This window comes from Acanthopagrus latus, chromosome 22 (genome assembly GCF_904848185.1).
Source record: "Acanthopagrus latus isolate v.2019 chromosome 22, fAcaLat1.1, whole genome shotgun sequence".
NCBI classification, from domain to species: Eukaryota; Metazoa; Chordata; class Actinopteri; order Spariformes; family Sparidae; genus Acanthopagrus; species Acanthopagrus latus.
Genome location: NC_051060.1, coordinates 23,001,377 through 23,017,562, shown reverse-complemented (window position 1 = coordinate 23,017,562; position 16,186 = coordinate 23,001,377). Strand labels below are relative to the sequence as shown.

At 44.8% G+C, this 16,186-nt stretch overlaps 1 protein-coding gene and 1 long non-coding RNA gene across 11 annotated transcripts in view; one reads left to right on the top strand and one right to left on the bottom strand.

Moving 5' to 3' along the window:
* Nucleotides 1–16,186, bottom strand: part of nrxn3b (neurexin 3b) — a 282,849-nt gene that overhangs the window by 155,385 nt on the left and 111,278 nt on the right. For 5 of the 9 annotated variants that reach the window (XM_037086532.1, XM_037086529.1, XM_037086525.1 and 2 more), the window contains 6 exons: nt 15,292–15,404; nt 14,791–15,059; nt 14,197–14,387; nt 13,444–13,617; nt 12,519–12,545; nt 9,940–10,059 (listed from right to left, as the gene is read on the bottom strand). In XM_037086532.1, the coding sequence (XP_036942427.1) occupies nt 9,940–10,059; nt 12,519–12,545; nt 13,444–13,617; nt 14,197–14,387; nt 14,791–15,059; nt 15,292–15,404 (894 nt within the window). The remainder of the gene's footprint in view (nt 1–9,939; nt 10,060–12,518; nt 12,546–13,443; nt 13,618–14,196; nt 14,388–14,790; nt 15,060–15,291; nt 15,405–16,186) is intronic. The other 4 variants (XM_037086533.1, XM_037086530.1, XM_037086527.1 and 1 more) reach the window with 1 other exon arrangement.
* LOC119012572 lies at nt 12,473–15,393 on the top strand. Of its 2 annotated transcripts, none has more exons than XR_005072522.1 (3): nt 12,473–12,608; nt 13,410–13,632; nt 15,258–15,393. It is a non-coding gene; the product is annotated as an uncharacterized LOC119012572 (long non-coding RNA). The 2 variants fall into 2 exon arrangements; XR_005072521.1 differs by lacking the exon at nt 15,258–15,393 and adding an exon at nt 13,764–13,898.

Below are 16,186 nucleotides of genomic sequence, written 5' to 3'. Positions count from 1 at the left end.
GTGTGGTGTTTCTGTTTTTTCGTCAGTAGTCAAGATCGATTACCGGTCATGAAGTCACCCAGTGGTTAGCGGACTATCGTTTTGAGGGCTTGAGTTTGACAATACCGCTGCTACCATGGTGGAGCCAGAAGTGACTGTATTTGATTAAGAGGGTGGTGCTGGGGAGGAGATCCTAACTGGATCCGAGTGAGGACACAGGGTGGTAGCAACTCCTCTATCACAAGGAAGCTGTGCCCTGATAATCATGTGTTACTGTAACATAATGAACATTGTGCTGCTCGAAGAAGACTTAAACTAGGTATTGACATGATGCAATCATCAGGAAACTGTTTACAGAGGTAATAAAATCATGTGAGAAGTAGGGTTGTTACATACGATCAGACGTTTTTCTATCTGTGGTCAAAAGAGATAAAGCTATCTGGACTGTTTAAGGCGTGTTACAGCTGTCTGCACTTCCGACAGCAGTTAGTTGATCAGAGTTTTCTTCTTGATGGCTCCTATAGAGGCAGGTAGGAAAATCTGCAGGCACCGGCTATAAACTCCGAGAGCAACTTAGTACAATGTACCGTGAAAGTCTGTGAGTACCATCTGTGGGGGGCTAAGTGATGAACTAGAAGGCTGCTGACACAATAATTGCAGGCATCTAGCAATGAGGCTGAGAGAAAAAAAAAATGAATAAGAAAAAGAGTGTGAAGCAAGCAAAGTGGCAAAAAGGCAGGATGGGCAGAGTGAAAGAGGCGAAACTTGAGTCGCGAGGTTGATAATTATAACGAGGTGAACGTTAAGCACTGAGAACGTGGCTCTGCGCTTCAAAATCTGTACTAAAACAGTGTCTGGTCAGACGTCAGTGTCCCAACGTGCGTCATTCCCAGCTTGTGTGTGTGTGTGTGTGTGTGTGTGTGTGTGTGTGTGTTTGTGTCACCAGCATGGGAAAACCACCCTCAATAATGTGAGTAACAGAAAATTATGAAATGAGTGCAGAGACACGGCGAAGTTACTTGTATACTTTGCAAGAAAGACCTCGGACTTGCATTGGATTTGCGTCCGTCGCTTCAACAACAAGCACCAACCCTGCAAACGTACGCCCGTAAAAACTATGTGTAGATTCAAATCAGTATCATCAGAGTCTCATCCACTGGGTCCATTTGAATTTGAAAAGCTCCAGCAAACAGTAAACAAGTCCGGGATGCCTTGAAAAACTTGCAGTGGAACCTAATTGAGAGGCGAGTATCCAGTTCTATTAATACACCCAAGGGTCCAATGCATCTCTCACCATGTTTTTAAATGGTAAATGGCTCTGCACTTACACAGAATAATACCTTTTTTTGTTCGCTTAATGGGCCATTATCCCACAAGGTGCATTGTCACACTGAGAGCAATGGACTTTGTAACACTAGAAGTTTGGTGTTTTGTTATCTTCTTTTTATTCAAAACCGTTCCTCTGCGGCGGTGAGCTTGAATAGCAGGTACAGTAGAGACGTGAAAACACAGGTTAAAAAAAACGGTAATAACAACTGTGTGTGCGCGGCTGACTCATCTAACAAGGCACTGGATACGATGGGCTGCGTTTGTAGGGAAGATCAATAACTAAGCTATAACGATGACAATGTAAACAGTGGCACCAAGAATAAACTATGCAACTGTGTCAATAACCTATAAAATAACATTTTGGCATGGACACTGGCATAACCATCAGTGGGTTCAGTGTCAGTGTGAGCAAAACGAGGAGCGAATCACTGGGCGACGGTCCGACTCCAATAATTTCTTAATGAGAACTTGCCGGTGGAATGTGCTTTGTTAATAACATTTTCAAGGTAGAAGTTGGTTGCTGCAATCTCATCTTACAAACCTCTCCGACTGCTCGGAAAATAGACATATACAGTTCCCTAACAACTGGGGAAACTTAACCAGTGTAGAGAATAAAGCACCAGAACGGCTCAGTAATGGACCTTGAGATGAGGCTGTTCTGTCACCTTCTGTTTCCATGGTCACGAATGACGCTCAGTATCGAGTGGAGTGGATCTTTCTCTTCTACCCACTAACACTCAGCCAATGAGACAAACTCTGGTTCTTCTCCAGCTCATGTTAACAAGGACGTCATCTTGGTTACAGGCATTTAGCCAACTGTGTAATAAATGTTCATATTTCAAGGGTATATCTCACATGTGTAAAAGCTGCCGGCGGAGGGCGAGCAGACACAGCAGGGGGTCGGGTCAGGTGGGTGGGACCGCACGTCCATCTCTTCCCACGGGTTGAACTCACAAGAGGGTGTCTCAGTATACCCAGCGAGAGTGGGCTGACTGTTCTCGGTGGAAATAAAAATGTCAGAGGTAATTGCCTCTAAAATGCCTCCACCTGATGAAAACCATCAGTTTCATCTGATGGTCCGATGTCTTGGCCTGCTTATGACAGGAGCACATTTCCTGTATGAGTGCCCTTCAGGCACAACACAGGTTTCTTCTGCTGAGAGCCCTTTAATGGTTAAAATTAATGGCTGTAAGCTATCAAATAGAGCAATTTCGTTTTTTTTTCCTTTCTTCGCCGAAACCTTCCAATGACTGACCTCACTATGGCAACTGTAGTCAATGAATGACATGAGTGCCCTGTGGCTAAACCTATACTGTCTAATTGTGAGACCAGATGCTGGCAATTGCCTGAAAAAGGGACGGTGTGACCTGCGCAAAAAGCCTGCTTGTGAGGTAGGAGTGTCAAAACGTGCCCGTCAGGATACATCAAGCTTACGGCTTCACTCCTCGTATTTATTCCGGGAGCTTGTTGAAATGCAGTCAGAGACACGGTTAGTTCGACTTCTCAGTTGAGATGAACACAAACAGACGCAGGTACATCCAGAGCTCCTTGTTTCTGATGAAGTGCCCTCTTACAAGTGTCGTATAGAGGGGGGAGCTTTATTCTTTGTAGCCTGCTTTGAGTGGTTTAGCTCCTCACCGTTGATGACTACCTATCAGGCTCGCGGCTGGGAGAACAGAGCGAGAGAAGGGAAGAGCAACGAGGAAAACAGAAGCACAGAATAAAACCAAGTCACCTTTTTTTTTTTTTTTTTTCCCACTCATGTACATTAAAGTTGTTGAAATTGAAGCCCCCGGGAGTCAGAATGACAAATTACTTGTTTTTGTGTTGCCTCTCAAAAGGAAAATATAAATTTAAATATACTGTCGCGACGGTGCATTTTTATTTTCAGGCTGTGATGGAGGGGAAAAGGTTAAAAGATGAGATGATTTCATCAACATTTCTAAAATATCAGGGAAGATAAACGCTGACAACAGGTAAGAACGTTGATAAAAGAGAGACGAGCAAAAAGCTGAAAAAGAATATGTGTGAACTACATTTGCTCAAGCTATGTTCCTGCCCCAAACCCTGAAGTTCAGGTGAGGCGTTCGAGGTATTGATTGGGTGATTTGTATGTGTTGCCGGCGCTTCTGAAATGTGTCTAGGAACACGTGTTGATGGATGTGTCTGTGGCTCTCAGCCTGTGAGGGCCAGGGTGGGTGCTGGGAAAGCTCTGACAGCCTCAAGGTTACCCGCCTGGCACCAAAACAGATGGATGTCCCTCATCGTAACTGTCTGTAATTTGCTCAACTCAATCATTTCCTGCCTCTCCCTCTGCCGTCCCATACAACATCTCTCTCTCGTTCATTCGCCGAGACAGTCGCAGAGAGTCTGGGAGGAGTATCCACAGACGGCAGAGGAAGTCTTGATTTTATTTATCATGCTGTGAGATCTTCCACATCTTCTCCCAGGAGCAACAGCTGAGATAAAAGGTCGTTAACCATCGTGTTCTTGGCCCATTTTAAAGGAATGGTTCAACGTTTGACATATTTTCACCGTATGAAGTTGTTCTAAATAACACATTAGCAGACATATTGGATTTCCAGGCCACCTGACAAAGACCGAGATTGAGTCATTTTAGGTGTGTTTTGTTATCCGACAACTTAGGAGAACAATTACCTGATTTTTTTCAAGGTGCACCACTTTGTTCACCAACTAGTCGCTTAATTCGTCTACTGGGCATGTTGTGTATCATCGCTATCTGCCTGCTACAGCAGAAACTCAAGTTAAAGGTGCAATATGTAGGAATTGTCCAGCAGTTGAATTCAAAGGCCTACTCAGAATTAATGGGGGGCAGCATGTCACCAGAATAAATGCTAACTGCTGCTAACAGTAGCTGTTGATAGGCTCAGTTAACAATGGTTAGCAGCTAAGTGGTTAGCATGCTAACTCAAAAGTGTTACAACTTCACATTCTGTTCTTTATTTCTGAATGCTTTAAACTAAAGGTTCCACATATTGTCCATTAAAGGTAACACACAACTTTTGTTTCGTTACGTTAACTCAGCAGGATGCTTTTAATAAAGAAGCTAATAAACAGACTCACCTCGGGTAGGTTTGTTGTTATAAGCGACACCTTTTTGTGATTCATAGTTTAAATAAGAAAGATTTCATCTTGCAGCTTGAAGTTAACTACCAAAACAATGATCCTGCAGCGAGACTAATGGCTCAGAAACACATCATGTATGAAAATAAAAATATATGATCCAAAATATTTTATCATATTTACCGACACTCATGGGGGAGTAACGCCTACCACTCATCTCCTCCATCGTTCTTTTTTTTTCTTTTTTTTACCAGTTTTACATTCTCTTTCTTCTGGCCCTGAGGCGTTTAGGCTCCACAGCACCACATATATCCAATTATACCACGGCTCTGAGCACGGCGGTGACACATCGATTGACACAAGCGACATCCAGTCTTATCACAGTGACATGATGCAGTGCTGGGCAAGCATCATTAGCCTGATCAGCCAATAGCAGGGCAGCTCGTTAGACCCTCACCACCACCACCACCTCCCCCCAAGGGCTGGACATGCAGCTCTGATTCTAATACAGACATCACAAGACAAGGAAGAGGAGTGATAAAGTGACGGAGAGAGGCGGAGAGATTCTAAAGCTCGGAGGGACAACTTTCTGTTTGTGCAGTCTTGTGCATGTATGTGTTTCAGGCAGTTCCACTGGGCTGATGTTGGGCAATTACACTTCTCCTCAAGCGACAGCTACACAAGAACAGGCGCCGTTTCCTCAAAGCAGCCAAACCTCCATCATCCAAAACATGTTCTTTTGTGACGACACCGCAGGCAGCTGTCAAACCTTTAAGCGGCTGTTTGAGCTACCCGATCACGTCACGCCTCAGTCATCGGGGCCATTTTTCCAGCTAACGTAATCGCCTCAACATACGACAACAACGAGATCATTTCAAAAGTGTGCTTTTGGGATGGGTTGTGCCCTGAGGACAAATCATTCTCCATGGGAAACTTTTGGCCCATTTCTGATCTACCTGCAGTATTTATAGGCAAATGTTCTCATATTTCTGTGCTCCACTTATAAGCCCTCTTTAGCCAAAAGGTACTTTCAGATGCTGTGGGAAGACTTTCTGTAAGCTTTGAGAAATAAGAAAAACAGGAAGGACTGTATATCATCTAAATCTTCCCGTTTGCTGCCCTCCTCTCCTAACCAACCTTGAAATAGTTAGATATGATGATCAGTAAACTATGATAAAAACAAAAGTAACTAACAGAAAACAGTTCCAAAACTGACAATTTTCCTTCTCCAGCTGAAAAAGTTGGATCTAAAGTTACCAGCATGACATCTGTGCCCAGCTGAAACTACGCCAGTCTCCACGGTTCCAGCTCACCTCTGCTCCACACCTGTTGGCCCGTCCCAGCCAGCACCAGCTACTTCATCCTGATTTGCAGAGACAGCAGGTTAAATAATTCAATGCTCCACTGAAAACTCCAGTATTCATGAGCAGGTCTATAGATACCAGCGGTGTGTGCATCAGCATGTGTGTGTGTGTGTGTGTGGGGGGGTCTTTTTATCATTTGATTGTTTATTCTAAAACCTCCGCTCATCATTGACGTCATATCAAAATGAATACCGCTATTGTGTGACCGCCTCTTTTTTTTTTTTTTGTATTTATTTCTCATCCCTCCGGGTTTTTATACGGTGGGGCGGACACGTCAGCCAAAAGAGGGAAAATGCTGTTACTTATTGTTGATTTTGTTCTCGGCAGAACATTGTGGACCAAAGAAAACAGAGCTTCTTCCTCAACCCCCACTTCTTTTGTCCTTTTTCTTTTCCCCCACCTCACTCCTCTCTCCCCGCCGAGTGGAAGAGAAATGACTGCGAGGCGAGTGCCATGATTGTTTTCTTTTTAAATATTGAAGGAAGCAATGCCGTTTGCTGCGCTTGTCATTTATGTAAGCAGTTAGCCGGATATGGTTACAGCCCTTTGAGCACGCCTTGAAAAGTAAATTAAGGACATCGGGTTGAGCAGAGGGCTGGTCGGGATCAATCCACCGACAGAGGAATTCATCACTAAATCTATCTGAGCAATTACTGATGTCAGCATCAAGCTGACAAACAGTTTTCTGCTGCCCGTCTTCAGCTTGCCTCTCCCTTCTCCACTCTCTTTTTTTTTTTTTTTTTGGGTTTGTTTACTGCGTTCCTGACTGTGGAACAATGCAAGCGACCTTTGCAGAGATAATTCTATTACGTAAGTTGAGTAATTGCTCTGGATGTGGAAGAGGAGTGTCCGCTGCTCCTCTCGCTTGGCCCACAGCTCCCATGTCCTTGGATTTAAATGAAACTCTGCGGTATTCATACAACCTGACAGGGAGAGCTCGGCTTAGAAAAACGGAGGAGAGGAGAGGAGAGGAGAGGAGAGGACAGGAGAGGAGAGGAGAGGAGAGGAGAGGAGAGGAGAGGAGAGGAGAGGAGAGGAGAGGAGAGGAGAGGAGAGGAGAGGAGAGGGGGGATGGATGTGAGACGACAGGGAGATGGAGATGAGCATGACAAAAGCAGTGAGCCAGAACCAAGCAGGATGAAAATGCTATAAAAAGAGTCCAACCCTCCACCCTCCCTTTTTTTTTTTTTTAAGCAGCGCTGGGCACGACATGCACCTCCAGATTGTCCAAGTGTCTCTGAAAATGGTCTATATGGTGCAAAGAGCCTTGCAAAGGGGTACACAGGAACAAATGGAAGGAGCACAGACAGGTCTTGCAAGTTCAGGTTATTTTTTATTTTTTTCTTCCTTTCTCCGCCACCACCTAGAGCTCCGTCTGCTACAATGGAGGAGTGCAGAGAGGGCACGGAGGCTCGGCGCTAACAATCGCCGCAGATGAAACGGCGAGGGGGAGCTTTACTGGCAGAAATGTTCACTTCACTTTGTTCGAGTTTCTTCATTTGGACAATGGGCAGAGAACGGAGTCAGAGAAGCAGACAATTACTGATATTTGCTGGCAGCTATCAGAGAGGGAGAGAGAGGGAGAGAAGCCGAGAGAGAGGCAGAGGGAGAAGCTCCACTCCCACATTGTTAATTAAAAAGTCTCTCTCAGCGCCGTGCTCGCTGAATAAAAAGGCGGGTCGCACAGTCGAGCAGAACACACACGCCAGGCAAACTCTGTCTTCACTGATTTTTTGTTTTGTTTTTCTACCAATAAGCTACTCCAATCAAACAACAGCATTTGGCGATGCGACTGTATTCTGTTTTACTACTTTTGATTTTGCATTGTGTAAGGGATCGCACAATATCTCCCTCTATGATCCATAACTATAGAAACTGGATGGTCTGTGGGTTTGTAAGGAGAGAGAGGGGGGGTAGATTAAGAGAGAAAGAGGTACAAGAGGCAAAGCAGTAGAGGGAAATAACAGGAAAGCTGATTTCATGCTCGGGGGATTGCATCTCATTTTCTCCCAGAGAGGAGGGACTGCGTGCGGTCCAGCTCGTGGATTTACTGCCACCTGGTGGTCTGTGACCGTTCTGCTGCTGGGGCCCCTCAAACCTCACAGGAACGCAGGCTGCCACCCGAGTCAACACCAGAAGATTGGGTCAGCCCTACAAGAATAGACCAGACCCTGGGCAGACAGTGTCATGTGCACTCTCTGAAATGCAAACTCCCAAACCAAACTGCATGTTTGCTTGCCGCTGCCTCTTCATCCTTTTTTTTCAATTCCTCTTTATTATTTACTCTATCACTTCTAGCACAGGAAATTAAAATACGATGCTTGGAAGAGCACCAAAAGAAGAAGGGAGTCAGCTACAAAATGCACATTTAGGGGAACAGCACTCAGTTAAAGATGCTATTATACACTTGGACAGTCCAGTCGATATTACTGAACATCCATCTCCAAAACCAGGAAAACGGAGAACCGAGACTTAGACCTGCAATGTCATGAGATGTAAAATAAGTTACTATCAAAGCTCTTGGGGTTTCAAGAAAAAAAATATGTCTGTGACGATAGGAAATCGATAAAAGCTCCCTCCCAGGCTGCTACAGGAGGAGAATTAATGAGGGCTTCTCATCACTAATTAACACATAAACACACAGCTCCTATCGCCAAGTGAGAACTGGAAGTCGATTACTCTGACTCGACTTGCGTTACATGATCTTTTGCGAGGGGAGAAAAGGAGGAGAGTGAGAGGGAAAAAAATAGAAAAAAGGAAGGATCTGAGAGATATGAAGTCGTACGCAGCGGCCGGGTCGAGCATCAGAAAGGTCTGGATGATTAGGGGGATGCCAGCGCTCACGGAGAGCAGCTCTCCTAACAGCCTCCACCACCTCATTAGTCTGGCCCAGCAGCAGTATGCCCCCACTATTAACCGCTAAATGAAAGACCGCCAGCCGTGATTACTGAGGGGAAGTCCCCTGTCGTCATGGGGATAACAGATCCCTACACACACATGCGCGCACACACACACTAATAAACTCACACTTCGACTTCTATGATAGCTATTTGAAGGGCGTTTATAAGAAGACGATTGAGGCAGAAGTGGATATTTTACACATCATCAGTCACAGCCGTTCAATCCCGAAAGCCCCGAACAACGTGAAAGCTCGGGACATCACGCAGACCCGGTACGACAAATTGCCTGCATTGCAGCAAAAAAAAAAATAATAATAATAATAAAAACCCCCTCAACAATTGCCAGCACTCTCGCGGTTGCTTCATTTAAAGATCACATGAAGCTTTCAGCTCGACTTTCACACAGCAAATCTGACAAAGGCTTAATAAGCACATGAGCGAAGCAGCCTGGGAGTCCTTGAGTCGAGGATACGATGCTCAGTGTTGCAGAGAGGATGGCACAGCTCCATAGGTGCATCCAGCTCAGACGTGTGGAAATATGTGTGCTGAAGTGAGGCTGGGCGATATGACCTTAAAATACTATTGTGATGCATGATATATATCTTAATATTCATAACGGCTGGGACAAAATCAAATACCTCAATATCATATATTGCCCATTGGTACTCTCACAAATACTTTTTTTTGATAAATACTGATCATTAATGTGGGTGTAATGACAAAGCTGGTAGTAAAACAAGTGGCAAATACAGAAAATTAGATCATTTTACTAAAACGCAGCTTTTAAAATATTATTATAAAAGATTGTGCCATATCCAAACTCTTAAGACAACGTCCATCATGATAACAACATATCGTCATATTGCCCAGCCCAGTGTTTGCAGCGTGAAATTGCCGCAAGTAATGTGTTTTTATGCACTCACGCAAATGCAGTGTGGTAGTTTTGAACAGTTGGGTGCACCTGGTGTTGACTGGATGTGTTTCAGAAGCACAGTTTGAAGGGATCACACCGGTGCAACAGCAGCAGAGATATTCCGTCACAGCTTAAGATCCCATAATGCAGCTTGACTTTTGCAAGACCCTCGGACTAGTTCATCAAACTCTGATCACAGTTTGCAACACGGGCTTTCTGCCTCTCCAAGCTGAAGCCGATATTACTCAAGAGATCACCTCTGAGCCACAGAATACATCACACCAATACATCGACTTTGACGAGCAGAAATCAGCCGACTGTTCCTTTAATGCACAAGCGATGTTCGCTCAGGTAAAGGTTGAGTACTCACGGTCGTTGCAGTGAGTCCCCGTGTACGATGTCATGGAGCAGTCGCAGGTGAAGTTCTCCCACTGCTGGATACACACACCCATGTTGGCACAAGAGTCCTCCTGGCAGGTCGTGCTCGGGCCTGGGAGAAGGCGGGAGGGAGGGAGGGAGGGTTTTGGGTTGGGGGAGGAAAGAGGGAGATACCAACAGGAGAGAACAGTCAGGCGACAGTAGGAGCTGCTGCTGAGCCTTAACAATGCAGGACTCATGCAGAAGAAATGCACTCTAGAGAGAGATACAGCATGTGGGCCTAGAAGAAAGAACGAGGAGCGAACAGTGCCGCCACAGGAAGCCTGACCCGGAGTGCAACACACTTAAAAACAGTGTGGGAAATCCCGTTTCACGCTGGGTGAAGCGGCAATTGCGCTGGCGAGCCGAAGCAGAGACGCCAGGTTTTTTTTTTCTTCCACAGGATCAACAGCACGCTTCTCAAACAGCATTTACTTTTACTAATTAGTGTAAAAGCTGCCGTCTGGGATGCTCTTTTAGTTCTGATCTGCGTTTCAGGCATGCTACAGCAGAGAGATTGGACCGCAGCCGGGCCGATGCGATGACACTGTCAGCTCCCCTTCATTTCCGTCTTTCTGCGAGTGTATCGATGGACGTGCATGCAGTTTTTGTTCGTCATTCCAACAAGTCATTTGAAAGAAGTTTTATCCGAGTAAAACTTAGAAACGCTGCATTCCCTCCGTGAACGAGCAAGATGAGACATAAACAGACGACCTTTGTACAAATGACAAAAGCTCCATTACAACAATAACCATTCATAGGAATTGTCATTAACACGATGCTTGCAATTTTCTCTTCAGACACCTCTAACTGTGAGAATATGAGGCGAGCATTAGACACAATAGACAGACAGGAGTCGTGAAGAGCAGGAGGAGAGAAGAAACAGAGAGAGCACTTGAGAACATGTAGTGCATATCTTCGCATATGCACTCGAGTCAGACAGGAGTTGAGGAGGGTATTCAAAGTCAAACTGGATGTGTGTTTGCTATTCCTCTACACCACACATAGCTCTTACCTTTGAATACTTATACTGAGAGGGAATGCAGATAAGGACAAGTGCACAGCATAGATAACGAGATAAACAATTCCCCCCGTCAGAGTCTAGACAGACACGGGGGAGAAACCTTGACAGAAACCCTTCTGATAACCACATAGGAAACAAACAAAAGTAAATAAGACGAAATTAAAGAAACAGTCCAAATAAATGGCAGACAAATGCAAGTAAACAGAGTTTAAGAGCAATTGCCTTGTGCAAGACAAAGTGAAGAGAAGAAGAAGGACATTTGAAGAGGAAAACAGAGCAAGTTTGCCAGCTGAAAGTGCATTTACTGTGTAATGTACGGTGGCGGTAGTCAACCAGGCATCCTGCGCGCAGACGCGTATGTCTATACATCGTATGGGTGCGAGGCCCACGTTTGCATGCACACATCAGTGCTCATTTGTCAGCGTGAGCAACGTTGCAGCAGGAGGTCGCTCACTCTCTGAAAAACACTCATCCGGGTGAAGTTGCAAACATGATAGGTTTTTTTTTTTTTTTTTGACAAAACAAGAGAGACGGAGAGAGAGGCGTGATACATCAGCGGAGCGCTGACGGCGTTTAGATGTGCAGTGACAGCCTCTTTCTGCTGCCTGTGACGGCCTGTAATGTGTCACAACTGGCGTTTTCTCACAGGGACATACAGACAGGACTCACACAAACTGTTTGCCTCCGCGTTTTACACTACCCAGATGACTTCCTCCTATCAAGACTGTGAGAACGACACTTTTCTGATCTGATCTGTTTGAGCTCGGTTATACAGTGTACTTAGACTACTTATCCTTTTGTGAACAGGTGAAAGTTTGTTTGCATTTTCTAAACAGTTATTTGCATTATTAACTGCATTTTCTGCATAGCCAATTTTTTGGGAATATTTTGAATCGTTCACGGTCGACATGCATGTTTGCTAGCTTACTATCTTCTTCTTCCTCATCTTTGCCAACATATTTCCAAGCCTTCGCCATCAGATGTTGATCAGTGGAACACAATAAAACTGCTGGCAGGAGTGTTCTGCACTCTGTGGACATGATGTTAACAAAAAATACTGCTCCATTGTTCCTGCACTGCTCATAAATTACACAGTGTACCTACAAATATGGCACTAGACCTACTAGACCTGATGGTTAACAGGTAAAAAAAACAAAACAAGGTGCAATAAAATCATTAATATATAACTGATACACACAGTTACATGTGCTTAAATCTAACATACATATGGCTACATCCACACGGCAGCAGTGCTGAGGGATTAAAATGCAGTGAAAACCAACAGTCGTCTCTTTAGTTTGTTTTTCGGGTCGCTTAATCAGTTGCTTGTCTGCCAGCAGTCTCTCTCTCTCTCTCTCTCTCGCTGCATATTTACTTTCTTTTTCCGAGAGCGAGTCACCTCTGCGGCACCAAGGGGACACTATTGCCATGGTGACACCCACGATGCATTGCACACAGCAGACTTTCAGGCGAGCAGGCCTCCGGGAGGCTGAGTTTTAACCCTCTACCTTGCAGGTCGGCTTTGGTGAAACCAACTTTGTTAGCGCAGAAAGAAAAATAACAAACAGAACAGAGCAGAGCGGAAAACAAGAGTAAAGGTTAGTGAGGGACCAGCATTGTTAGAGTTCGCAAAAGTTGTACAAGTTTGTCACTTTGAGGAACCCTCATTTGTTAGTGAGGGCTGAGCTGCTGAACACAGTGAACACGGATGATCTTTAGCCACTTGTCACCAAAAGGTCTGCTCATTTAAGGCGACTGTGCAGCGCTTTCAATTTATATTAATCTTCTGCTGCCCTCTAGAGGTCATATACAGAGACCTGCACCACACATGAGGAACATCATATGTATCTGAACAGCATCATATTTTTTAACATCAGAAGAAGAAATGATTTATTAAGCACTACAACCATCCAAACGTTCGGGAGCTATAATATCTAATATGGACAGGAACAGCTCCGAGTGAAATGTGATGGTCATAAATGACAACAATAAATAGATTGCTCTACAAACACTACATCAGCAGCAGCTCTATTGTCTTTTTTAATGGTAAAAAAAAAATAGTTTGGCTAGTTTCCCTTAAGATGAAAACTGTTAGGGGCTGGAGAAGGAATACAGGCAGGCGGGTGAGTGTAAGATAATCTCCAGTTTATAAGAAATCTAAACACTGTGGCCTCTTTTTATATCGTTTGATAATCTGGGTGAACTGGATGTTCCTTAATGTGCAAATTATTTTTTAGTACTTCTAGCTATCTTAACATATACAACCTAAGCAGTTAACAAGGAACCTATAGACAAATTATTTTCTGGCGAAGAGAAAAAAGAAAATAAGCAAAAGCTGAACAGTGCTACTGTCGACTGAGGATCCTTCCAATTACACACTGACACATCTCGCACTGCAGGTCTCGATTCTTATGTGCTACAGGCCGTCTGTACCTTCACAGCCACGCTCAATCTGCCCGCTGCGGAAAAGCGCGTCGTTGATGAGGTTTGGCAGGCGGCCGTTGAGGTCGACGGAGGCCAAGCAGCCCTGGAAGCCCTCCCGAGAAACGACCAGCTTAGGGAGGTTCTGGTACATGTTGGGTCCGAGACCTCCGATAAACAGGTCACCTGGGAGGAAGAGAGGTGAGGATAAGTGAGGGTGTTAGTGAGTGGTGGTCTGCATGACCTCCTGTACAACAACACTAATGTAATTCGTGTGATTTAGTGACTTGTTTCTAATCACTGAGCTGATTGTTCTGCATGTTTCTGTTCAGTCTTCAAACAGAATAATCTGAGGTTATCCGTCCTGGTCTCTTCTCTCCCTGCTTGCACATGTTTGGCTGCTGTTGGATTTATTCAAAGTCTGTTGTCCAGATCCCTAACCCTTAAATAAAAAGCCCTCAGATTTATAGTGTATCCTCTGTCTGGAGTTGATTCAAGATTCAGTCATTACTATAAAACACAAGTTGATATAATTATAGTTGAAGAACCTTTATGATATCATCAATAAAACGTATAGTTTTAATCTAACAGCTGGGCAGATATCGAGTCAAATCGAAAAGATAACCTCCAGGAAGTCATAAGCCTGCAGTCAAAGTCAAGCTGCATGTTGTTGTTTTGACTTTCCACATAATGAAGAACCAGATTTATGACTTGAGTCCAGGTCGTGAGCTGGTACACCGCTGCTGCTGTTCTCTGACGTGGTACCTTTGAGGTCGAGGTTCTTGGCTCCGTTGACATTCTGTGTGACCGACTTTGAGTCCACCTTGAGCGTGTGCGTATTGGAAGCGTCCCGCGTGATGACCACGTTATGCCACTGGTTATCGTTCAGCGGGTTGTCGCTGTTCCCCTTCAACAGACTCGGCCCGTTGCCCAGGTCAAACACGTAGTGGATGAAGCTGAAGAGAGAGAGGAAGCACATCGGATGAACACATCAGAGTTTGTCGGTGTATAATTTGCATGTGTGTGGTTGCGGCGTGTCTGTTTTTATCTTCCCAGACTGATTAACCTTAATGGAAAAAAAACTCAGACAATCAGCTCACGCTGCTCTGACACTAATGGGAGTTAAACTGATAAAGAAAATCATCTTCGGCACAACACAATGCTGTTTATGCTTTTTCAAAAATTACAAACCGTGCAACAGAGATTTGGGAACTACGGTTTGTTCGGCATTGTTAAATTCACAATGCCTTAAGAAAGCAGCTTCGCCCACATCAGTGCTGCTGTTGTTAAACTAATAACTGTAGTCTCTGGACTGCAGCCAACAACCACACGTCAGCACTATCACTCCCCCCCGCTCACCCTTTGACCAGCTCGACGGCAATGAAGTCGTTCCCGTCTCCGCTGTTGAAGATGACGAATCCGTCGGGCGACGTGGTTTTGAACTGGAAGAAGAGGTGCATCGTTGTGTAGGCCTGCAGAGTGGCCAGGCCCAGGTAGCTGCCCTTGGTCTTGAAGGTCACGGGATCGGCGATGATGAAGCGCATGCCGAAGCGGGCGTTGAGCTCGCAGAAGTCGATGTCTCCGTTCTTGCACATGTCGATGTACTGCATGCCGTTGAATTTGAGGCTCTGGGAGGAAATGGTGCGGTTATTAATACATTGTGAAGCACGCTTCATTGAACCAAGCAAAAATGTCAGCATGCAACGTTGGGTTTGATTTGAAAAAGGTAAGATACAGTCTAACAAATACAAAGACACCTGTTCCTTCACTGAGATGAAAAATAACGAAGACTAACATCACTAACAACATGTTTGTGACGTTTGTAGAGAATGAAGCATCTGACCACATCGGACGTTATACCTGAAGATGCCCGATGAAGGAGGACGGAGCAGAGGAGACAAAGCGCCTCTCGGTCAAGATGCCTGTCTCCACGTTGTTGAACTCCAGACGGGTGTGGTCGCCCGCCATCTGACCTGAGGCGGAGGAGGGGAGAGAGAGAGGAGAAGAAGCCGAGGGATGAAGGGATGGAAGCGAGGGAAGGATACTGCAACCTAAACCTGACACAACAACCGCCCGTTTTTGATTTGTGTCATGCTGATGAAATAATCCCACCAGTGCAAACAGTCAAGACAAAGGTGAAAACGTAATCTGAATAAAGGAAATAACTGAGCTGTCAGTTGTTACAACATGACCAGAACTTTGAGGCCCAGAAAGGGCCAGAAAGATTCTTTAAGCCCGTTGTTGTCTGCTTTCCCGTCATGGTCTAAAAAAAAAAAAAAAAATGGTTGGTGGCTGAAGATTTTTTAAAAATGGTCCCTGACATAAAATGTTGCTGTACTCAACAAATCAGAATGTTCTGCTGCAAGCCCAATCCCCACAGTTCTTGTACTCTTGGAAAGTACAGCCCCCTGAGCCCGGACTATTTAGTGGAGTAAAATAATGTTCCCAGAACCTGATTTAGACCCGGGTCACTGCAGCAGAGACACACTATGTTCCTCCAAAGGTCCCTGGACCCTGAGGAAAGTTCCTGTGGTGGAAATGTGGCTGAGTTTATAACTTCAGAAGTCAGTGTTGTCAATCACTGTATATTATCATATATCACATATAATTAAATCAGTTATACTGGATCTTACTTTCTTTTGGTTTATCTGAAAAAAAAGACACCAGTATTGTTATGGTATCCAACTTGCCTGAAACCTTAAACTGCATCAGTTTGACTTGTATATCACATATAACCCCCCTCCCCCCCAAAAAA